This window comes from Thamnophis elegans, chromosome 5 (assembly GCF_009769535.1).
Source record: "Thamnophis elegans isolate rThaEle1 chromosome 5, rThaEle1.pri, whole genome shotgun sequence".
In the NCBI taxonomy this organism is placed as follows: Eukaryota; Metazoa; Chordata; class Lepidosauria; order Squamata; family Colubridae; genus Thamnophis; species Thamnophis elegans.
Window position 1 is genome coordinate 99,306,985 of NC_045545.1, and position 24,754 is coordinate 99,331,738.

At 49.0% G+C, this 24,754-nt stretch overlaps 1 protein-coding gene across 4 annotated transcripts in view; it reads left to right on the forward strand.

Moving 5' to 3' along the window:
- TGM2 (transglutaminase 2) overlaps nt 1-24,754 on the forward strand; it is a 125,396-nt gene that overhangs the window by 61,333 nt on the left and 39,309 nt on the right. For 3 of the 4 annotated variants that reach the window (XR_004255437.1, XR_004255438.1, XM_032217702.1), the window contains exons 1-3: nt 4,118-4,316; nt 14,745-14,924; nt 22,481-22,723. The exons of the other annotated variant lie outside the window; for it this stretch is intronic. Coding sequence is in view for 1 of the 3 variants with exons in the window: in XM_032217702.1 (XP_032073593.1) it covers nt 4,154-4,316; nt 14,745-14,924; nt 22,481-22,723 (586 nt within the window). In the remaining 2 variants the exon portion in view is untranslated. Of the gene's footprint in view, nt 1-4,117; nt 4,317-14,744; nt 14,925-22,480; nt 22,724-24,754 lie in introns of those variants that run through there. 4 annotated transcript variants of the gene reach the window in all.

Genomic DNA, 24,754 nt, shown 5'->3' on the forward strand with positions numbered 1-24,754 from the left:
GGTGGACCGAGGCAGTTGCATCTGGTCTTTGGGGAAAGGACAGGTCTGAAATGGTATAGGGTCTCCTGCTTGAGCAGAGGGTTGGACTAGAAGACCTCCAAGGTCCCTTCCAACTCTTCTGTTATTCTGTAATTCTGTAAGGGTCTCCTGCTTGAGCAGGGGGCTGGACTAGAAGACCTCCAAGGTCCCTTTCAACTCTTGTTAATCTGTAATTCCATAAGGTTCTCCTGCTTGAGCAGGGGGCTGGACTAGAAGACCTCCAAGGTCCCTTTCAACTCTTGTTAATCTGTAATTCCATAAGGTTCTCCTGCTTGAGCAGGGGGCTGGACTAGAAGACCTCCAAGGTCCCTTTCAACTCTTGTTAATCTGTAATTCCATAAGGTTCTCCTGCTTGAGCAGGGGGCTGGACTAGAAGACCTCCAAGGTCCCTTTCAACTCTTGTTAATCTGTAATTCCATAAGGTTCTCCTGCTTGAGCAGAGGGCTGGACTAGAAGACCTCCAAGGTCCCTTCCAACTCTTGTTAATCTGTAATTCCATAAGGTTCTCCTGCTTGAGCAGAGGGTTGGACTAGAAGACCTCCAAGGTCCCTTCCAACTCTTCTGTTATTCTGTAATTCTGTAAGGGTCTCCTGCTTGAGCAGTGGGTTGGACTAGAAGACCTCCAAGGTCCCTTTCAACTCTTGTTAGTCTGTAATTCCGTAAGGGTCTCCTGCTTGAGCAGAGGGCTGGTCTAGAAGACCTCCAAGGTCCCTTCCAGCTCCTGTTATTCTCTTATTCCGTAAGGGTCTCCTACTTGAGCAGGGGGCTGGACTAGAAGACCTCCAAGGTCCCTTCCAGCTCCTGTTATTCTATCATTCTGTAAGGGTCTCCTGCTTGAGCAGGGGGCTGGACTAGAAGACCTCTGAGGCCCCTTCCAGCTCTTGTTATTCTGTTATTCCGAAAATGCCAATGCTCGTTCTGACCTTGAAGACCTCCTGTGTCCATCTTGTAGGCTCTACGAAATAAATTGGTCCTTGGCCTGGTGGCCATGGTCTCCAGGGATGTTGGTTCCTCTTGCTCCACCATTCCGAGGGCCAGAAGCTCTTGATCTCTTCCAAGACCCAAGTTGGGGTCTTGGAGAAACCTCCTTGGGTAACCACATTCTAGACTTCTGTTTGCCACCGCTGGTTCTGGCTGAGAAGTTCAGAAGAACATCTCCTCCACCAGGAAACCGGGAGGGAACACGAGCAAGAAAGTCTCGGTGGCACAAGGGTTCACTCCACCTTGGAAGGAGATTAACACTCCATCAGTGGAGCAAAAGCTGCCTTCGGAGATTGTGGGAGCTCCATCCCTGGAGGTTTTTTTTTTTAAAAAAAGAGATTGGACGGCCGTATCTCTGAAATGATATAAGGCACTGATGGCAAAACATTTTGGTGCCGAGTACCCAAAGTGCACATGTGCGCCCCCATAATGCAATATGAGCGTCCCCCGTGCTTCCCCACGCATACACACGCATCCCCAAACCCTATTTTCTGGCTCCCAGGTTGGTGCAGGAGGCCTTCCAAGCCCAGAACAGGTGCGGGGGGGGTGTGAACCCCCAAAATGCAATGCAAGTGCCCCTGCCACCCCCCTCATGTGTCCCACCCCCCCCCCCTGCATGCACGACCAGGTGGGAGGAGCAGGCGCATGCCTGGTGAAGCTAGGCCGGGGCAACGACTGGCACGCCCACCGAGGAGGCTCTGCGTGCCACCTGTGGCATCCGCACCATAGGTTCGCCATCATAGGTACAGGGTCTCCTGTTAGAGCAGGGAGGGTGGACTAGAAGACCTCCAAGGTCCCTTCCAAGCTGATTAGAGCCAAGGTGGCGCAGTGCAGTACTGCAGGCCACTTCAGCTGACTGTTATCTGCAGTTCAGTGGTTCTAATCCCACCGGCTCAGGGTTGACTCAGCCTTCCATCCTTCCGAGGTGGGTAAAATGAGGACCTGGATTGTTGTTGGGGGCGATATGCTGACTCTATAAACCGCTAAGAGAGGGCTGAAAGCCTTATGAAGCGGTATATAAGTCTAACTGCTATTGCTATCATGTCTCCCCTAGTCCTTCTTTTCATTAAACTAGAGCCGAGGAGAGAGCCGAGGTGGCGCAGTGGTTAGAGTGCAGTACTGCAGGCCACTTCAGCTGACTGTTATCTGCAGTTCGGCTGTTCAAATCTCACCGGCTCAGGGTTGACTCAGCCTTCCATCCTTCCGAGGTGGGTGAAATGAGGACCCGGATTGTTGTTGGGGGCGATATGCTGACTCTGTAAACCGCTTAGAGAGGGCTGAAAGGCCTATGAAGCGGTAGATAAGTCTAACTGCTATTGCTATTGCTATTATTCTATGTTCTGGAGTACCGTATATACTCGAGTATAGGCCGACCCGAATATAAGCCGAGGCACCTAATTTTACCACAAAAAACTGGAAAAGTTATTGACTCGAGTATAAGCCTAGGGTGGGAAATGCAGCAGCTACCGGTAAATTTCAAAAATAAAAATAGATACCAATAATGTCTTTGAATATTTATTTCAAAGAAAAACAGTAAACTAGCGGTGTATTCAATGAAATACTTCACTCACCTCATGATGCTGACGTCCCGCTGTGATGATGATGCCCCGTGCAGCCGCGGGAGCGATGTCCCGCCTCCTATGACACACGGCACAGTGATTCCTATCATTGGATCACTGTACCAGAGGAGGTGGGACATCGCTATGTGGCTGCTTGCCATAACAAGGAGGAGGTGGGACATCGTTGCAGAGCGGCAGGAGGGGGAGGAAGGGGAATCGTAAGACAGCCCTGCATTACATTAGAACGTGAGGAGGGGGGATGGTGCGGTGCGCGCTGCGCGGCAAACTGACACAGAGGGAGGGGAAACTCACAGGGGCGCCGGGCCATTCACGAGCGTCACCCAGCGGCATGGCCCCGCCCCTTTTTCTCCCCCATTTCGGGCAAATTTTTCACTGACTCGAGTATAAGCCGAGGCGGCTTTTTTCAGCCCAAAAAGTGGGCTGAAAAACTAGGCTTATACTCGAGTATATACAGTAAGCCTCCACCCTGTGTTCTCCAGGGCCCCTGAAGGCAGGAGAAGAAGCGATGGCTGGAAACTAACCAAGGAGAGAAGCAATCTGGGATTAAGGAGAAGCATCCTGACAGTGAGGAGGACAATCTACCAGGGGAAGAGAAGTTGTCTCCGGAAGTCGTGGCTGCTCCGACACTGGAGGTTTTTAAGAATAGCAGTTAGCAATAGCAGTTAGACTTATATACCGCTTCATAGGGCTTTCAGCCCTCTCTAAGCGGTTTACAGAGTCAGCATATCACCCCCAACAACAATCCGGGTCCTCATTTTACCCACCTCGGAAGGATGGAAGGCTGAGTCAACCTTGAGCCAGTGAGATTTGAACAGCCGAACTGCAGAACTAGCAGTCAGCTGAAGTAGCCTGCAGTAACTGCACTCTACCCACTGCGCCACCTGTGCCCCCCACGCCATAGTTCACCATCATGGGTACAGGGTCTCTTCAGACTGAACCTGTCAGGAATGGTACGGGCTCCCCTACCTGAGCAGGGGGGCTGGGCTAGAAGACCTCCAAGGTCCCTGCCAGCTCTATTCTGATTGAGGAGGAGAAGGGACCCAGCAGGGTGGCATGTCCTCTCTCCGGCTCTGCCACCCCACATGTCCAGGGGCCTGCTTTTCCTCTTCCTGCCTGCCTCTCCCGATAAGCCTCTCGTGGGGTTTCCTGCCTCAAAAGCGGAGCCCCCCCCTTTTTTTTTCTCTCCCAGCCCTTCCACACAAGGACAGGGGGCACCCAGAGGGCGCCTGGACACTCCCAAGGTGCTGAAAACATTACATGTTCCCAGGGAGGCGCAGATAAGCTCCGTGCCAGGCAAGGTGGTGACACGGAGCGGGACGGACAGCTCCAATTCTCAGCCTTCGCTGCGCCCGGGACCTGACCAGGAGAAGCCAGCTGGGGGGGCTCTTTCTCCAGTTAGAATCCGCCCCCGGGCCCGTCCCTCGAATTTCCCCTTTCAGCACCAGCCCACCCTTCGGTCTCACTTCATTTCTTTTAAAGGGTGCCTTTAACTTTTTCCTGGAAACCTCCCTCCGCTGCCACTCACCCCACCCACCCCCCGCTCTCCTTTCGCGATGACTGATCTACCCACCCAGCCAAGGGGAGGGGAAGGGGATGTCTATAAAAGGGAGAGGACTCCTTGGGTCGGAGGTAACCTCGCAGCGTCTGGTGGCTCGCGGGCTGGCAAGGCAGGCAGCGGGAGAACAGAGCGGAAGGCAGCAGGCACCATGGCAGAAGGTAAAAACACAATAACAACAACAATAACAATAACGATCAGAATAATCAGAAGAAGAAGGTCCCTGTCCGGGGACTTTGGGGATCTGGGGTTCCCCTTGATTTTCCAACCTTCAACTGCCAAGAAAAAAAACTTTGCAAAACTTTTTGGAAAAGTTTTGCAAAACGAAAAATGAAAATGGCATGGAGGTTAAAACAGAGGAAGGATTTGGGTTTGGCTAGCCTGGAGAAAGGAAGGACTAAGGGGGGGGGCGCATGATATCAGTCTTGGGGGGGCTGCCCCAAAGAAGAGGGTGCTCCACCTATTTTCCAAAGCAGCAGAAGGAAGAAGCAAGGGATGGAAACTATTTGGGGAGAGAAGCAACTTAGAACTCAGGAGAAACTTCCTAACAGTGAGAACAATTAATCCGTGGAACAGAAGTTGCCTCCAGAACAGAATAGAATAACAGAGTTGGAAGGGACCTTGGAGGTCTTCTAGTCCAACCCCCTGCTTAGGCAGAAACCCCTAGACCACTTCAGACAAATAGTTGTGGGTTTTCCAACAGCAGTTGTGGGTGCGCCAACACGGGAGGTTTGTAGGAAAATAAAAGAACAGCCATTTGCCTGAAATGGTATACTGCTTGGGCAGAGGGTTGGACTAGAAGACCTCCAAGGTCCCTTCCAGTTCTATTCTGGCTGAAACTTGAGCATGCATGTTCCTCTAAAACTAACTTCGCTCCAGTCTGAAAGAGAAGTTTTGTTAACACTCTTAAAGCATGGAGAAGGGGGTTTTTTTTCACCCCCTCATTGGGCAAAACTGCCCCTTAAAAATCTCTGGGTATCTTAAAGCTTTCGAACCCACATCGGATTACTGGCTTTAATGCAGGCTGGATTTAGAACATATTGGGAAATGAACTACAAAATAATAACCGGCCACTTTGGGGAAGAATAACTGTCTGGCCCAGGATAGACAGCGATTGAGATTTTTCGACATGTCACAAGTCTGTTTCATTTGGGCTTATAAGGAAAAATATGTAACCGTGGAAGAGACGTATAGGGAGGAATCTTTAATTTATTTATATTTGATTTATTTGATTTCTGTAGCCACCTTGGCAAACGGAGCTTGGAATGTTTTTATTTTATTTATCCTATTTCGAAACGGCCCGTCCGTCTCCCTGACTTATTCCCGTAGGATTCGAGAGACGGACATCATAAAATGAAGTATATTTTTTATTTCGCTATTTCTGGGCGCCCGGGCAATCACAGTGCCCAGCAGAATGAAAAGCTTGATCCCTTTTAGCCAGAGGTGGCACGTACAAAAAAATGCATTTGCCTGGTTTAATTTCCAAAAGGGCCAAAACAAGAGTGAACTTGCGGGATTTTAAGACGTAAATCATGAAGGGGAAATTTACTTATTGATTTGAGGGCGCCAAGAGATGGCCCTCGACTTACAACTTTCCGTTTAAGTGACTGTTCGAAGTTGTAGAGGCACCGAAAAAGGTGACTTGTTGTGACTGTTTTTCACGCTTATGACCTCAGCCTCCAAAATTTTGTGCACCCTCCTCTCTCTATTTGGGGTCTCCAACCATGACAACTTTAAGCCGGGAAGACTTCAACTCCCAGTCCTCCCGGCTTAAAGTTTTGCTGGCTGGGGAATTCTGGGAGTTGAAGTCCTCCAGGCTTAAAGTTACCAAGGATGGAGAGCCCTACTTTATTTGCAACCCCCCCTTTTTTGTTATGACCCACTGAAGAGCATTACAATTTGTAGATCGGTCAAAGAAACGCGGGGCGTTGTAAGTCGTAACTCTCGCCTGCTCGGTCCTTCCAAATTTGCTTCCTTGGCGTAGATTCAGGTGTTTTTGGCCGGGTGACAAGGAGCCGGCGCAATTCAAGGGCGCTACGGGGAAAATTTAAAAATAAAAATGACAACGGAAGAGCGGAAATGCTCCAGGTGCATCTGTTCTGTTTTGGCTACCAGAGCCAGCGATGTGGAACTCCGAAATCTGGGCAGAGAATAATAATTTGGAGAAGGCTCATCTAATCTGTTGGTGCCATCAGTCCAGCTTTTTCCATGCCTGAAATAATGAACCAGCTGCCCGTTAAGATGCAGCCCAAATTTACCCTTTAGTCACCTTTATCAGTTGCTCCTTAGGAAGGGGGGAAAGATAAAGACTCTGCGTGCCATAGATCCCAATGTTAAAAATAAAATAAAATAATAGGCTACCGTAAAAAGAGGAACAGGGCACCCAATCCTCCACTGGGCAGGTCCCGGGGGGTACGATGGTTGGCGTCCAAATCAAAGGCCATTTACTCAGTTGCCTGCCTCCAAATACCTTTTTGGTTTCTTCTGCTGCATTTTACAACTTTCTTCAAAACAAATAGTTTAAACAAAGAATCAAACATGCATGCGGATGGGAATGTGTAGAGATCAGGAGGCTGCCTGGGGCCACCCATCTGTCCCTGGGCCAGACAAGACACCCCATCCCCCCAAAACACTGAATAACAGAACAACAGAAGGGGAAGGGACCTTGGAGGTCTTCTAGTCCAGCCTCCTTCTCAGGCAAGGAACCCTATTCCAGGGGGGGTGTCAAAATCACAGCCCGCCGGCCAGATGCCTCACGTGCTGGCACTGCCTCCCCTCCCCCCGGTTTTGCGAAGGGGGGGAAAGTCCAGATACGGTGGCGCAGTGAGCCACGGTGGCGCAGTGGTTAAATGCAGCACTGCAGGCTACTGCTAGATCAGCAGGTCAGCGGTTCAAATCTCACCGGCTCAGGGTTGACTCAGCCTTCCATCCTTCCGAGGTGGGTAAAATGAGGACCCAGATTGTTGGGGGCAATATGCTGACTCTCTGTAAACCGCTTAGAGAGGCCTGAAAGGCCTATGAAGCGGTATATAAGTCTACTGCTATTGCTATTGCTATAGATACGTCACATGATGACGACAATGTGATGATGCATGTTTGACACACCTGTCCTATTCCGTTCCAGACCAATGGCTGTCCAGCCCCTTCTTAAAAGCCTCCAGTGATGGAGCTCCCACAACTTCTGGAGCCAAATTGTTCTACTGGTTCATTGTTCCAACTTTCAGGAAGTTTCTCCCTAATTCCAGATTGCTTCTCTCCTTGATTAGTTTCCATCCGTTGCTTCTAGTCCTGCCTTCAGGTGCTTTGGAGAATAGCTTGACCTCCTCTTCTCTGTGGCAGCCCCTCAAATATTAGAAGATGCTATCCTGTCCACCCCCTAGTCCTCCTTTTCATTAAACTAACAGAACAGAATAGCAAGAGTTGGAAGGGACCTTGGAGGTCTTCTAGTCCAACCCCCTGCTCAAAGCAGATTCCTTATACCCTTCTAAACAAATGGCTGTCCAATCTCCTCTTAAAAACCTCCAGTGATGGAGAACCCACAACTTCTGGTGGCAAGCAGTTCCACTGGTTAATGGTCCTGACTGTTAGGAAGTTTCTCCTTATTTCCACATTGCTTCTCTCCTTGATGAGTTTCCATCTGCTGCTTTGGGGCTTTGGAGAACAGGTGGATTTCATGGATTGGCTGTCCACCCTGAAGCTGGGCCTGACCGAAGCCATTTTGTCCGCTTCAGTGTCATGACCCTGGAGGGGAGGGTCTGGGAGGGAGATTTGAGATAGAGGGGAATCTTGTAGCCAAAACAAAATACTTTCTCTTGAGAACCAAGGTCGTTCTCACACCTGGTCGGAGGAAGGCAGAGTGATGCCACCCGGTTGCCAGACCACGCCTTGATTGGACCTGGTGACTGATTGTTTTGAGAAAGCAGAAAACCTTTTACTTTTTTAAAAATATATATTTTTATTGTTTTTACATTTAAAACAGTACAGTACCACGAAGCTGAAGTGACCATACAATCACATTATATACAGCTAGTCTCAACCATTAACTATTAGCCTACTTAATACATTGCCTATCCTTCTGTCCAATCACAATATATACAGTTTGTTCCAGTCTTATCACCTTGTCTTATTACCCATCATTAAATCTGTTCCAGACTTCAAAGTATTCCGATTCCCCTTTATTTTTAAGTTGAAGAGTGAGCCGATCTGCTTCCGCACAGGGCAAAATTTTTCTGATTATATCTAGCTCTGATGGTGTATTTTCTTTTTTCCAACATGGGCATAAGTTATATGCGCCACAGTTAATACATGGATAATTAGATAGAGTCCATTTTTCTTAAACCCCTCCGGTGTTAATGCCTAGGAGAAAAATGTCTGGTTTAAAGAAAATTTGGTGTCTCACTATTTGTTCCAACCATGATTGAATCATTTTCCAATATCTTTTGGCCTTGTTGCATGTCCACTACATAGGATAAAAAAGTGCCTGGTGTTTTTTTTACACTTCCAACAATTTGGGGCCAAATTTTTAAACATTTTGGAGAGCCATGCTGGGGCGGGAGGGGAGAAGAAAACCTTTTACTTTTAATTAGGTGAAAAACCGCAGGAGACTTCAGAGTGGGTTTTCACCCGATATGCGCCAATATGATATTTCCAATAAATGTATTCTCTGTGGAATCTACCCATCTCGGAGGTTTTCTTGCTTTGGATTCATTGCTTGGAACCCTGATATGGACTTCATCTCCCATAATCTCCGGTTTGTGGATTGTGGATGGTATAGTCCAGGTTTGAACAGCTGGACAATTGGTCTTATCTAGTAGAATCCATGGTTGTCTCAGTAGGGACTAGATGACCTTCAAGTTCTCTTTGGCTTCTTCGGCTTACCCATCTGAGCAGAGGACTGAATGGGTTCAAGGAGAGGCGGAGCAGCCATTCCTCTGGGAAGTTTTGGCTTGGGTTCCTACCCTCAGTAGGGGGTTGGACTAGATGACCTCTACAGTGTCTTTCCTACAGGTCGCCCTCAATTTATGACCACATCTGAGCCCAGAATTTTTGATGCTAAGCAGGACAAGTGAGTCTTGCCCCATTGTACGGCCTTTCTTGATGCCGTTAAGTGAATCACTGCCGTTGTTAATTTAGTAACATGGCCATTAAGTGGATCCACCTTTCCCCGTTGACTTGTCGGAAGGTGGCAAAAGGGACACTGCGACCGTCATAAGTATGAATCAGTTGCTAAGGGGCGGGATTTTCACCATGTGACCCTGGGGACTCTGCAGCGATCGTAAGCATGGAAAACAGTCAGAAGTCACATTTTTTCAGTGCTGTTGTAAATCAAGGACTACCTGGATCTAAGATTCTTACTTATCCGAGTAGAGTCCATGAGTTATGGGTTCAAGGGGAGGCCGAGCAGTAGTTCATCTGCAGTGCTTTGCCTTGGGTTCCTAGCCTCAGTAGGGAGCTAGATTAGATGACCTCTAAATCCCCTTCTAAGTCTAACGTTCTTACTCATGGGAGCAGAATCCATGACTCAGACGGATGAGTAGGAGGATCGAGGAGAAGCTGAACAGCCGTTCATCTGGGAAGCTTTGGCTTGGGTTTCCGGCCTTCAGTAGGGGGCTAGACTAGCTGACCTCTAGGGCACCTCCCAGTGTTAGGATTCTTACTCATCTGAGCAGAATCCGTGAATCAGACAGATGGGTGGGTTCAAGGAGAGGCTGAGCATCCCGTCTGAGACATTTTGGCTTGGGTTCTTATGCTACGCTTAGATAAGATGACCTCCAGAGTCCCCTCCGGTGTTAAGATTCTTACTCATCCATGACTCTGTCTTAAAACTTAGGAGAGAGGGAGGGAGAAGGAGGGGGAGAGACAGAAAGAGAAAGAAAGAGAGAAAGGGAAAATTGAAAAAGAAACAGAGGGAGTAAGGAGAAAAAGAAAGAGAGAGAAACAGAGAGAGAAAGAGAGAGAGGAAAGAAGAGGTGGGAAAGGAAGAGGGAGGAAAAGAGACAGAAAGAAAAATGAGAAAGAGAGAGAAGGAGAAAAAGAAATAGAAAAATAAAAAGAAAGAGGGAGAGAAAGAGGGAAAAGAGAAAGAGAAAGAGAAAATGAGAGAGAAAGAGAGAACAGAAAAGAAAGAGATAAAGAAAGAGAAAGAGAAAAAGAGGGAGAGAAAGAGAAAAAGTGAAATAGAGAGAGAAAAAGAGAGAGAAGTAGAGAGAGAGAGACAGAAAAAAATAGAAAGAAAGAGAGAGAAAAAGAGAGAGAGAGAACAGAAAAAAAAGAGGGAAAGAGAGGGAAAGAAAGAGAGAGAGAAAGAGAGGGAGAGAAAGAGAAAGAAATAGAAAGAGAGAAAGCAAGAGACAGAGAGAAAGAGAAAGAAAGAGAGAGAGAGAGAAAATGCAAAAAAGGGAGGAAAAGAGAGAGAAAGAAAAAAGAGAGGGCAAGAAAGTATGTGTGTTTATAAAAATGGCAAAAGGCTCCCAGCTGCCGGAGAGGAGAAGTCCAACCCCCTGCTTAAGCAGGAAACCCTACACCATTTCAAACAAATGGTTGTCCAACCTCTTCTTAATGACTTCCAGTGTTGGAGCATTCACAACCTCTGGAGGGAAGCTGTCCCACTGATTAATTGTTCTAATTGTTCAATTGAGTCACTTTTTTTCAATGTCATGATAACTTCAAATGGTCACTAAATTGTAAATTAAGGATTAACTGTAGACTCCTTAGACTCAGAATAACTTCATTGTCACTTTGAACGTCCCCTAATCGGTATACAAGAGCCGAGGTGGCGCAGTGGTTAAATGCAGCACTGCAGGCCACTTCAGCTGACAGCAGTTCTGCAGTTCGGCTGTTCTAATCTCACCGGCTCAAAGGTTGACTCAGCCTTCCATCCTTCCGAGGTGGGTAAAATGAGGACCCAGACTGTGGGGGTGATATGCTGACTCTGTAAACCGCTTAGAGAGGGCTGAAAGCCCTAGGAAGCGGTAGATAAGTCGAACTGCTATTGCTATTGCTATTGCTATTGCTATGCTATGCTATGCTATGCTATGCTTATCTATCTATCTATCTATCTATCTATCTATCTATCTATCTATCTATCTATCTATCTATCTATCTATCTATCTATCTATCTATCTATCTGCAATATTGCAGGTTAACTCTGCTCACTGCCAGGAGTTCGTTCCTGGTTGACTCAGCCTTCCGTCCTTCTGAGGTGGGTGAAATGAGGACCCGGATTGTTGTTGGGGGCGATATGCTGACTCTGTAAACCGCTTAGAGAGGGCTGAAAGCCCTATGAAGCGGTATATAAGTCGAACTGCTATTGCTACATTGAAATGAAATTTCCTTGCTCTCAGCTCTCAGAGGGCCTCCACCTCCAATATGCACCCAATAAAAATGGCAAAAACATAAATAAATGGATACGGAACGATGTGTGTAATGTGTAGCTCAGCCCTGCTCTCTTGCTCTGAGGGCTGCAGAGAAGAGATTGACAAGGAGAATAGGGTAGGAAGGCAGCACAGGCTACAGGCCCCATCGATTCAGGATACCCATCCTCCTTCTTCTCTTCTCTGCCTTCTTTCTGGAAGATTCTCCCACTGACGTACGGTTGACCCCACCCTGAATTCCCTTCTGGAAGATCCTAAAAATGTGGTTTGGTCACAAGTCCGAGGACTCCAAATAGAGATACAGATTGACAGAGTCGGAAGGGACCTTGGAGGTCTTCTAGTCCACTCTCCCCCACCCAAGCAGGAGACCCTACATCATTCCTGACAGATGGCAGCCCAGTCTCTTCTTGAAAGCCTCCAGGGATGAAGCTCCCACAACTTCCGAAGGCAACTTCTGTTCCGTCGGTTGATGTTTCTCACTATCAGGAAATTTCTCCTTGTTTCCAGGTTGAATCTCTCCTTGGTCAGTTTCCATCCATTGTTCCTTCTCTGGCCTTCGGATGCTTTGGAAATCAGCTGGACCCCCTCCTCTCTGTGGCAGCCCCTCAAATATTGGAAGATGCTCTCCTGCCTCCCCTGGTCCTTCTCTTCCCTAGACTAGCCAGGCCCAGTTCCTGCAACCGTTCTTCATATGTTTTAGTCTCCAATCCCATCATCCTCCTGGTTGCTCTTCTCTGCACTGTTTCTAGAGTCTCAATATCCTTTACAAATTAACAGGGTTGGAAGGGATCTTGTAGGTCATCTAGTCCAACCCCTTCACCCAAGCAGAAGACTCTACACCATTTCTGACAGATGACAGTCCGGTCTCCTTCTTGAAAGCCTCCAGTGATAAAGCTCCCATAACTTCTGAAGGCAACTTCTCTTCCATGGGTTGATTGTTCTCACTGTCAGGAAATTTCTCCTTATTTCCAGGCTGAATCTCTCCTTGGTCAGTTTCCATCCATTATTCCATGTGTGAAGAAGAGCAACCAGGATGATGAGGGGACTGGAGGCTCAAACATACGATGAACGCTTGCAGGAACTGGGCCTGGCTAGTCTAGTGAGGAGAAGGACCAGGGGAGACAGGAGAGCATCTTCCAATCTTTGAGGGGCTGCCCCAGAGAGGAGAAAGGGGTCAAGCTATTCTCCAAAGCCCCTGAAGGCCAGACAGGGAATAATGGATGGAAACTGTCCAAGGAGAGGTTCAACCTGGAAATAAGGAGGAACTTTCTGACAAGTGAGAACCATCAACCGATGGAACAGAAGTTGCCTTCAGCAGTTGTGGGGGCTTCATCCCTGGAGGCTTTCAAGAAGAGACTGGACTTCCCTCTATCAGAAATGGTGTAGGGTCTCCTGCTGGGGTGGGGGTTGGACTAGATGACCTACAAAGTCCCTTCCAACTCTGTTAATCTATTAAAGAATTGGGCGACCATATGAGGACACTCTGTCTGAAGTTCCCCAAGAATAAATAAAAAATACAATAAATAAATAAAAGACTAAGCTAGCTTGCAGGAGCCTCAGGCCACAATTACAGGCCATCCTCAAGTTACAACCATTCATTTAATGACCAATGTTACAACGGCCCAGGCTTATGACCGTTTTTCACCCTTTGCAGCATCTCCCTGGTCACGTGGTCAAAAATTCAGACTCTGGGCAACCGATTCACATTTATGACGCTTGCAGAGTCCTGAGGTCCCATGATCCCCTTGTGTTACTTTCTGACCAGCAAAGCCAATGGGGGGGGGGGGAATCCCGATTCACTTAACAACCATGAACAACTGCAGGGATCCACTTAACAGCTGTGGGAAGAAAGATGGTAAAATCTTTCTTATGCATCTTTCACAATCTATCGGGTGTTAAATACGAACGACACATCACCTTATCAAGCTCCTCTTTCAGATTATAATTCAGTGTAAATTCCGGTCCTTCGCTCCCCGTATTCTCCCCTTGATCGAGCAGGAGGCTAAATCCAATTTTTTTTTGCCCAGTTAATCAAACGATCTTTGACGTGTTCAACTCCTGTGCTCCTTTTTCAACAGCCATTTATACATCTCAGCGATCCCACACCCGTCCCGAGTACATAAATCCAATTCAAAGTCACTTTTCTCATTCATAAAAACACAATTCTTCTCCTCCTGTTTAAAGCTGCCAACTTGCGTAAGGTGAAGGCACGGAGAGAAACGGCTTTCTCTTCCCAGTCCTTTTCTAGTTTTTAATTCAGGTAAAAGTTAATTAATTGTTTGGCTAGTGGAGAGAAAAGGAGGACTAGGGGAGACATGATAGCAGTGTTCCAATATCTCAAGGGTTGCCACAAGGAAGAAGGAGTCAAGCTATTCTCCAAAGCACCAGAAGGCCACACTTGGAATACAGCATTCAGTTTTGGTCGCCACAGTGTAGAAAAGATGTGGAGACTCTGGAAAGAGTTCAGAGAAGAGCAACAAAGAGGATTAGGGGACTGGAGGCTAAAACATATGAAGAATGGTTGCAGGAACTGGATGTGTCTAGTTTAATGAAAAGAAGGACCAGGGGAGACATGATAGCATCTTCCAATATCTCCAGGGTTGCCACAAAGAAGATTTGGGGGTCAAGCTATGGAAGGAGAGAAGGAGAGAAGAAAGAAGGGAAGGAAGGAAGGAAGGAGGGGAGAGAAGGAGAGAAGAAAGGAGGGAGGAAAGGGGGAAGGAGAGAGGGAAGGAAGGAGGGAAGGAAGGAGAGAAGAAAGGAGGGAAGGAAGGAATGTAGGAGGGAAGGAAGGAGGGAAGGAAGGAATGTAGGAGGGAAGGAAGGGGGGAAGGAAGGAGGAAAGGAAGGGGGAAAGGAAGGAGACAAGGAGAGAAGAAAGGAGGGAAGGAAGGAAGGAGTTGAAGGAAGGAGGGAAGGAGAGAAGGAGGGAAGGAGGGAGGGAAGGAAGGAGGGAAGGAAGGAGAGTAGGAGAGAAGAAACGAGGGAAGGAAAGAGGGAGGGAGGGAAGAAGGACCGTTGTAAGATAAGATGGATCTATGGGATGTTAAGAAAGCAATCTTCAAGTATATTGTCAACTGTAGGGAAAAAATGTTATAAATACATATTATTAATAACAGTTATGAGATCATATAATTGTGAATGTATATAGGAAATTGATAAAATAAAAAATTGTTAAAAAAAAAATCTGATTTTTTTTCCCCTTGGTTCCCGCAGATCTTCAGTTAGAGACCTGGGACCTGAAATGCGAGGAGAACAACCTGAAGCACAAGACCGCCGAAATGGGGTCCCATCAGCTCCTCGTACGCCGAGGGCAGCCGTTCCGGATCTCACTGACCTTCGCCGGCAGAGCGTATGAAGCAGGCGTGGACAAACTGACCTTCGTTACGGAGACAGGTGAGCGGCGGGCCTTAGTTGCCCCCGGAGAGGGAGGGAGGATGGGGGTGGGGGGAGGAAACCCTTCTGATCCCCACTCCCATCATCCACCAGTAGGAGGTAAACTCCATCTGGTTCAGTTGCCAGCTGGGATAAAAGCGCTGGAAACAACAGGGAGGCTGTTTGGAAAGGAGATATTACGATGAAGCAGAACAAAAGCTAAATGGTGGGATGAGTGGATGGATCTTTATATATCTTTCTGTGACTTTTGAAATTTGTTCTGGGGGTTGTGCAATGATGGGGCTTATGCCTTTTGCTAAATGGTGGTGAGTTGACCCTATTATGTCCTCAAAGGTTATGCCCTGTCCTTCTTAATCCCATCACCCTGGAGCGGAAGTTGATTGGAGGACTGGTGGCTAAAATATATAGCAATAGCAATAGCAGTTAGACTTATATACCGCTTCATAGGGCTGTCAGCCCTCTCTAAGCGGTTTACAGAGTCAGCATATATTTCCCCCACAGTCTGGGTCCTCATTCCACCCACCTCGGAAGGATGGAAGGCTGAGTCAACCTTGAGCCGGTGAGATTTGAACCACTGAACTGCTGAACTAGCAGTCAGCTGAAGTGGCTGCAGTACAGCACTCTAACCACTGCGCCACCTCAGCTCTTTTAATATATGAAGAAAGCTTGCAGGAAATGTCTAGTTTATGGGGGGAAAGGACTAGGGGGGTGACATGATAGCAATTCCCCCAATATCTGGGGGGGGCTGCTGCAGAGAAGAGGGGGGCCCACCTATTCTCCAAAGCACCAGAAGGCAGAACGAGAAGCAACAGATGGAAACTAATCAAGGAGAGAAGCAGCCTAGAACTAAGGAGGAATTTCCTGGAAGTTAGAACAATTAATCAGTGGAACAGAAGTTGCCTCCAGATGTTGTGGGTGCTCCATCACAGGAAGTTTTTAAGAAAAGGCTGGACAGCCATTTGTCTGAAATGGTGTAGGGTCTCCTGCCTGAGCAGGGGGCTGGACTAGAAGACCTCCAAGGTCCCTTCCAACTCTTGTTATTCTGTCATTCTGTAAGGGTCTTCTGCTTGAACAGAGGGCTGGACTAGAAGACCTCCAAGGTCCCTTCCAACTCTTGTTATTCTGTAATTCTGTAAGGGTCTCCTGCTTGAACAGGGGGTTGGACTAGAAGACCTCTGTGGTCCCTTCCAGCTCCTGTTATTCTGTCATTCTGTAAGGGTCTCCTGCTTGAGCAGAGGGCTGGACTAGAAGACCTCCAAGGTCCCTTCCAACTCTTGTTATTCTGTCATTCTGTAAGGGTCTTCTGCTTGAACAGAGGGCTGGACTAGAAGACCTCCAAGGTCCCTTCCAACTCTTGTTATTCTGTAATTCTGTAAGGGTCTCCTGCTTGAACAGGGGGCTGGACTAGAAGACCTCCAAGGTCCCTTCCAACTCTTGTTATTCTGTCATTCTGTAAGGGTCTTCTGCTTGAACAGAGGGCTGGACTAGAAGACCTCCAAGGTCCCTTCCAACTCTTGTTATTCTGTAATTCTGTAAGGGTCTCCTGCTTGAACAGGGGGCTGGACTAGAAGACCTCTGTGGTCCCTTCTACCTCCTGTTATTCTGTCATTCCATAAGGGTCTCCTGCTTGAGCAGAGGGCTGGACTAGAAGACCTCCAAGGTCCCTTCCAACTCTGTTATTCTGTAATTGTGTAAGGGTCTCCTGCTTGAGCAGGGGGCTGGACTAGAAGACCTCCAAGGCCCCTTCCAACTCTGTTATCCTGTTAGATCAATACATGAAATTCACTTTTAGCGGATACCTCCATACCAAACCAGCCTGGGCTTCTCTGAAGCTCTGCTGGGTGTTCCCAGCCTGAACCCCCACATTCTCCAGTGCGGTGGGAAGGAAGACCGCAGAGTAGGAGGGGGCTGGGGGGGGGGGAACCCACTGGTCCTTGGCCCAGGTTTTATCTCTTCCATCCAGGCAGCCTGTAGGCAGAGAAAGACTCCAGTCAGGGAAACAAAGGCAGGAAGTCCTTCTTTCTCACAATGCTCACTCTGTTGTGTTCCCAAGCAAAGCCGCCCCCGCATTGGCCCTCCCTTGGGGAGACAGGCCAGGGAGGACCCAAAAGTCAGACCCCCTTTAATCTGCTTACCCCCCCCCCCACCTTCTTGGAAAATGTCCCTGAGCTGGGAAACTGCCTGTAGCCCCATAGGTGAGAGGGGGGATGGATTCTGCAACGGCTTGCTCTGTGCCAGGAGATGGTGGGCTGTTGTGCCCACCATAGATGGGCATGTCAGGTTCTCCCCTCCTCAATTCAGCCATTGGGGGGTTTCCGTACCAATAAAAGAGAATCTATGTAGCTGAGGGCTGAGATGAGGGGTCCTTGGTGCTCTCTGAGCTTGGTGGTTTTCCTGCAAGGGGGGGGAACTGCCAGGGGATTTGTCAGAGCCCCCCCCCCCGACAAATGAGCCATCAACAGACACATAGATGTAAAGAATATTTATAGACTGCGCAAGAGAGATAATGGACTAGCCCAAAAGAGAACAAGGAAACAGCACACACAATCAGCAATCAACGCCCAGATGCCTGAGATGAACCCCAAGGTTAACGTCAGACCCACAGACAAGAAGGGAACAGTAACCCAATCAAAGAACTCAAACAGGTCAACAGTAAACAGGCCACCAAGACCACCATCATTCCCCCCCCCCAGGGTCAGGGGAAGCCAACCGAATATAAATAGAGAGCAAACCCCTCTCCCTACCAGCACTGACGATGTTAAACCACCAAGTTCAGAGAGCACCGAAGACACCACAGTTGTTCTCTTCCTCCTTCTCCTCCCTTCTAACACTGATGATGTTCCCCAGTTGGGTTATGAAACGTCTGCAAGAAAACCGCCAAGTTCAGAGAGCACCACACAGTTGTTCTCCTTCTCTTCCTCCTGTCTCTATCTTCCTTCCTTCTCATTCTCCTTCTCCTGTCTTCCTTCCTTCCTTCTCCTCCAGTCGACATCTTCCTCCTTCTCCTGTCTCTATGTTCCTTCCTTCTCCTTTCTATGTCTTCCTTCCTTCTCCTCCTGTCTCCATCTTCCTTTTCCTTCTCCTGTCTCCATTTTCCTTCCTTCTCCTCCTTCTCCTGTCTTCCTTCCTTCCTTCCTCCTGTCGCCATCTTCCTTCTCCTCCTGTCTCCATGTTCCTTCTCCTTCTCCTGTCTCCATTTTCCTTCCTTCTCCTGTCTCCATCTTCCTTCCTTCTCCTCCTTCTCCTTCTCCTTCTCCTGTCTTCCTTCCTTCCTTCCTTCTGTCGCCATCTTCCTTCTCCTCCTGTCTCTATCTTCCTTCTCCTGTCTCCATTTTCCTTCCTTCTCCTGTCTCCCTTCCTTCTCCTTCTCCTCCTCCTCCTCCTTGTTCCCTTCCACATCTGTTATTCTGGATTTCTGCATCCCTTCCCTGCCTGACTGGGTGGGATATTCCCAAAGCCAAGGTTGCAATTTGATGCCAAAATGGTCTTCGATACCTCTTGTAAATCTGTCGTCGTCCCCCCCCCCCCCCCGCAGAAGTTAGCCTTGAACAATTTCTCAACAGCCCTAGGAGTTCCCACTTTGAAGCCACAGCCAGGGACGTCTGCAGTGGGAGGGAAGTTTAAAAAAAAACAGTCAAAAAACCAGCAACACAGAAACCAGCAGTAGAACATAGAATAACAGAGTAGGAAGGGACCTTGGAGGTCTTCTAGCCCAACCCCCTGCTATAACATTTCAGACAAATGGCTATCCAACCTCTTCTTAAAGACTTCCAGTGTTGGGGCATTCACAACTTCTGGAGGCAACTTCTGTTCCACTGATTAATTGTTCTCACTGTCAGGAAATTCCTCCTCAGTTCTAAGTTGCTTCTCTCCTTGATTAGTTTCCACCCATTGCTCCTTGTTCTACCACCCTCAGGTGCCTTGGAGAATAGCTTGACTCCCTCTTCTTTGGTGCAGGCCCTGAGATATTGGAGGACTGGTATCATGTCACCCCAAGTCCTTCTTTTCACTAGACTATACCTAGTTCCTGCATTATATCTATATTATTTTTAAGGGTATTTTTCTCTTTTTCCTCTTCTTTTAAACAGATCAAAGGTTTTGTTCCAAAGTTTCTCTTTTTCCAAAAGAAACTGGACTTTCTTGAGGATTTTTTTTTTCCTTTGAAGACATTTCTCTTCTCATTCAAGAAGCTTCTGCAGAACCAAAGAAGCTTCTTGGATGAGAAGGGAAACATTTTCAAAGGAAACGTAAATAAAGTCCATTTGGAAAAAAATACCTTTATGCTGGGTGGACTTCCGCTCCCAAAACCTGGGGCATCCTGGGAGTTGAAGCCCACCCATTTTAACTGCCTGGGGCATCCTGGGAGTTGAAGCCCACCCATTTTAAAGCAGCCCACCTTGAGGAACACTGTCCTACACAAATTGTTTTTAAATCAAAAAGTTGAAAAGAGGGAAGGCGAAAGAGGGCAGGAGCCAAAGGAGCATTGAGAAGAGAGTTGAGGCTGCCACTGGTGGGTTGTAACCGATGCAGCTGATGGAGGGGCTGAGATTTGGGTTGTGGGGCAGAGAAGACCCCCCCCCATTTGCTTGGCCAGATGTGACGGCCTTCCCCACCCCACCCCACCCTCCCTCCCCCAGAAAGAGTGCCAGCTCCTGGTTCAGGACCCTCTGGAAGGCAGAGTCGGAATCTTGGCAAGCAAACCTGAAGAAGAAGGGACTGTCCTGCAGGGTCCCACCCCCCCACAACCGCCCACCTGTCCCGGCCTCTCGGCACAAAGAGCCGGTGTCGCTGGGCTGGGCGGTTGGGCGTTGACAGATCCCCCCCCCCAGGAAGCAACACCTCTCTGCCCCCCCTCCACCTCCTTTACAAGAATGAATGGGCCACTGTCTGCAGGGGAGGGGCCACTCTCTCACCCGCGGGGGGGGGGAGGGAGGAACAGGCTATTCCTGTAGCCCGTCCGGTCCTCCCTGGGGGCCGCTGGGTTTGGCCTCCCCAGCCAAGCAGGGGCCGAGACGGGTTCTCAGACTGCCAGTGGCCAGCTGGAGGGGGAGGCCAAATACGCCCCTCTCCCTGGAGGCTCCTGTGTGTGTTTCCAGCCACCGCTTCTGATGCCCGCCTCTTGCCATGGAAGACGCCATCCTTACGCCCATCCGGATGGGCAGGTGGGCAGCGGGTGGCCTGTCCTGGCAGTGGCCAAAGGAAGGGAAGGGAAGGGAAGGGAAGGAAAGGAAAGGAAAGGAAGGGAAGGGAAGGAAAGAGAAGGGAAAGAAAGGAAGGGAAGGGAAGAGAAGGAAGGGAAGGGAAAGAAAGAAAGAAAGGAAAGAAAGGGAAGGGAAAGAAAGGAAGGGAAGGGAAGGAAGGGAAGGGAAGGAATGGAAAGGAAGGGAAGGGAAGGGAAGGGAAAGAAAGGAAGGGAAGGGAAGGGAGGGAAGGGAAGGGAAGGGAAGGGAAGGGAAGAGAAGGAAGGGAAGGGAAAGAAAGGAAGGGAGGGAAGGGAAAGAAAGGAAAGGAAGGGAAAGGAAGGGAAAGAAAGGAAGGGAAGGGAGGGAAGGAAAGGGAAGGGACAGAAAGGAAAGGACAGGAAGGGACGGGATGGGACGGGAAAGGAAAGGAATGAGGGAGGAAGAGAGAAGGAGAGAATATGAAAGGAGGGAGAGAAGCCGAAGGAAGTTTACAGCCGGGATGGGGCCGGTTTTCAGCTCATTTGACCATCAGACCAACCTTTAGGAGATGCCAAAAGAGCTGGTGGGGAAGCAGCCCAATCTGGGGGGGGGGGGGGGCATTGGAGGAGAATGTTTTGGGTAGATGATTGCACACAGACAGACAGACAGACAGACATGCACATACTGTGGGCAGGAGAGCGGGGGGGGCTGCCAGCCCCCTGGCACCGGGGCTGCGGGGCACAGCCCCAAACGTTTGCAAGGAGCCAAAGCGCTGGGCAAGGAAAGGGCCTGGCTGAAGTGGTTTGGGGACCGAGGAGGGGTTGGTTCTCCTTTGGGGGGGGGGGGGAGTCTCCTTGCTGGCTGGGAACTCTGGGAGTTGAAGTCCAGGCCTCTTCCAGCGGGCACCTTTGAGAGAAGCTGAGTTGGGCTGCAGAGCAATACACAGAAAAGTCCTGGGATGATGTGACAGCCAGGAGTCTTCCTCATGGAGCAAGTTTTCCCCTTCGGTCATTAGTAGCTTCCTGAAGCCCCCCCTCCTCCCCCATCACAAGGGGGAGGGCCCTCATTTGATGAATGAGATCATGAACTCACCTGTGCCTTTCTTCTCTCTCTCTCCCTCCCTCTTCATTCCTTCCTTCTCTCCCTCTCCCTTCTTTCCTCCCTCTCGCCCTCTGTCAATCCCTTCTTCCATCTTCCCTAAATCCCTCCCTGCTTCCTTGCCTCCTTTCCTTCCTCTTTCTTTCCATCAATCTCTTCCTTCCTCCCTTCTTCCCTCCTTCCCTCAATCCCTCCTTCCCTCCCTCTTCCCTCTGACACTCCCTTCCTTACGTCTTTCCTAAATCTCTCCCTGCTTCATTGCCTCCTTTCCTTCCTTCTTCCTCTTTCCCTCTGTCCATCAATCCCTTCCCTCCTTCTTTCCATCTTCCCTCTTTCCTCAATCCCTTTTCCTCTCTCCCTCCTTCCCTCCCCCATTCCTTCCTTGCTTCCTTGCCTTCTTTCCTTCCTTCTTCCATCCCTCTCTCCCTCTTCCCCTCCATCAATCCCTTCCTTCTTCCCTTTTTCCATCCCTCTTCCCTCTGACAATCCCTTCCTTACGTCTTCCCTAAATCTCTCCCTGCTTCATTGCCTCCTTTCCTTCCTTCTTCCTCTTTCCCTCTGTCCGTCAATCCCTTCCCTCCTTCTTTCCATCTTCCCTCTTTCCTCAATCCCTTTTCCTCTCTCCCTCCTTCCCTCCCTCAATCCCTCCCTGCTTCCTTGCCTTCTTTCCTTCCTTCTTCCATCCCTCTCTCCCTCTTCCCCTCCATCAATCCCTTCCTTCTTCCCTTTTTCCATCCCTCTTCCCTCTGACAATCCCTTCCTTACGTCTTCCCTAAATCTCTCCCTGCTTCATTGCCTCCTTTCCTTCCTTCTTCCTCTTTCCCTCTGTCCGTCAATCCCTTCCCTCCTTCTTTCCAACTTCCCTCTTTCCTCAATCCCTTTTCCTTTCTCCCTCCTTCCCTCCCTCAATCCCTCCCTGCTTCCTTGCCTTCTTTCCTTCCTTCTTCCATCCCTCTCTCCCTCTTCCCCTCCATCAATCCCTTCCTTCTTCCCTTTTTCCATCCCTCTTCCCTCTGACAATCCCTTCCTTACGTCTTCCCTAAATCTCTCCCTGCTTCACTGCCTCCTTTCCTTCCTTCTTCCTCTTTCCCTCTATCCATCAATCCCTTCCCTCCTTCTTTCCATCTTCCATCTTCCCTCTTTCCTCAATCCCTTTTCCTCTCTCCTTCCCTCCCCCATTCCTTCCTTGCTTCCTTGCCTTCTTTCCTTCCTTCTTCCATCCCTCTCTCCCTCTTCCCCTCCATCAAACCCTTCCTTCCTCCCTTCTTCCCTCTTTCCCCTCCCTCCCTACTGTAGGACCTTGCCCCATCGAGACCTCCGGGACCCGCTCCCCTTTCCCTCTCTCTTGCTCTCTGGAGGGCTCGGCCTGGAGTTCGGCCGTGGAGCAGCAGGACGGGCTGACCCTCTCCGTCTCCATCTCCTCCCCTCCGGACGCCCGCATCGGCCGATACCGCCTGGTCCTGGACGCCTCCACCCAGTTCCAGGGCTCCAGCTTCAACCTGGGCGAGTTTGTCCTGCTCTTCAACCCCTGGTGTCCAGGTAGGTCTTCTCTTCAGCCAGGGAAGGGACCAGAGAGGTCTTCTTCTGCCACGCTGGATCTGGGGAGACCTGTCTCAGCAGGGTCTGCCCAGATTTCTCCAACCGGATCATCCCTGCTTGGATGAGGTTCTCCTGGGGTGCAGATTCCAAGCCCAAGTCCTTCCTTCCTTCTTTCTTTCTTTGATATTTTACTTTTCTTCCTTCCCTCCTTCCTTTTTCACTTCCTTCTTTTATATTTTTCTTCCCTCCTTTCCTTCTTTCCATCCTCTCTTCTTCTTTCCTTCCCTTCTTCTTTCCTGTACTGAGCCTGGAATCTCTGGCCTGCAAAGCAAGTTCCTCGCCATCAGTGGCCGAGCACGTGGGCCTGCTTGGGCTCCCATAGAGAAGCTCCATCATGTCATTCGGTTTCTTCTGCTCTAGAAAGTAGCCCCAGAAACCCCACTAATCGTTGTGTACTTTGGAAACCGTGGTTAGATAAACAGCGTCTTAAGACCCAGCCCTTGGGAACAGAAGGTGCCATGTGCTAATCCCACTTTGGCAGTTCCAAGTGAAGGCATCTCGCGTAAGCAAATAGATGTTCCCAGAAGCCAGGAAGCATTTGCGAAGCCAGAGGAAAAACATCCAGTAGCTGCGTTGATGCCATCTGTTATTACCTTCCTGGTTTTATTTGTCTTACCTGTCTTTGATGGGAAGACAAGTCCCAAGAGCCGCCGCGTCCAAGAAACACACTTTCCCCGAAAGTTCAGCTAATCCAGAGCACAGAATATCGCATAACAGTTGGAGGTCTTCTAATCCAACCCCAAAGGGCTTTTGGACTGAGATATCATGGTTCCCTTCTTCCTGTCCATAATTAGCCACGGAGTAAGACGGCGAAGAGGGACACAGATGATATTAACCCTCCTTCTCCTGGGTCACTCAAACTCCCCTCTCTGTGAAGCTCCCATGTTCCCTCAAGACCCCAAAGATGTTGGCCAAGCAACTTCCCAGAGTCTTGGGGATTGGAGGCCCATTGTGCTTCAAACTCCAGACGAGGATGGTCTTCAGAAGTCCCGAGAGGATGGCTGATCTCCTCGGGAGCATCTCTCGGGCAGAGAAGATGAACATGGGCCTAAGGGATAAACCATATGAGGGAGGGGACTGGAGGGGGGGGCTGTCTAATCTAACAAAGAGGATGTCTGAGGGCGATATGACAGTTGTCTTCAACTAATTGAGGAGCTGTCACAAAGAAGAGGGGCTCAAGGTCCCTTCCAACTCTCTTATTCTGCTGTGGCCATAATATTGGACTCAGGTCTGACATGTTGTTTGATGTTGATGTGATTGATGTTTTGGTCATCATGAGATAAAAACAGATGTGGAGACTCTAGAAAGAGTGCAGAGAAGAGCAACAAAGAGGATTAGGGGACTGGAGGCTAAAACATATGAAGAACGGTTGCAGGAAATGGCTAGTTTAATGAAAAGAAGGGGAGACATGATGGAAGTCTTCCAATATCTCAGGGGTTGCCACAAAGAAGATTTGGGAGTCAAGCTATTCTCCAAGGGACCTGAGGGCAGAACAAGAAGCGATGGGTGGAAACTAATCAAGGAGAGAAGCAACTTAGAACTGAGGAGAAATTTCCTGACAGTTAAAACAATTAACCAGTGGAACAGAAGTTGCCTCCAGAAGTTGTGAATGCCCCAACACTGGAAGTCTTTAAGAAGATGCTGGATAGCCATTTGTCTGGAACGGTATAGGGTTTCCTGCCTAGGCAGGGGGTTGGACTAGAAGATCTCCAAGGTCCCTTCCAACTGTTATTCAGTGGAACGGTTTGTCTTCAAAAGTTGTGGGTGCTCCATCGCTGGAGGTTTTTAAGAAGAAATTGGAGAGCTACTTCTCTGGAGTGGTATAAGGGCTCCTGCTTGAACAGGGGGTTGGATTAGAAGAATCCAACTTTGAGGTCATCTCTGTTGTTTTTCAAGAGGCAACTGGACTTTCTGCTTTTTCTTTGAAGACGTTTCTCTTCTCATCTGAGAAGCTTCTTCAGCTCTGACTGG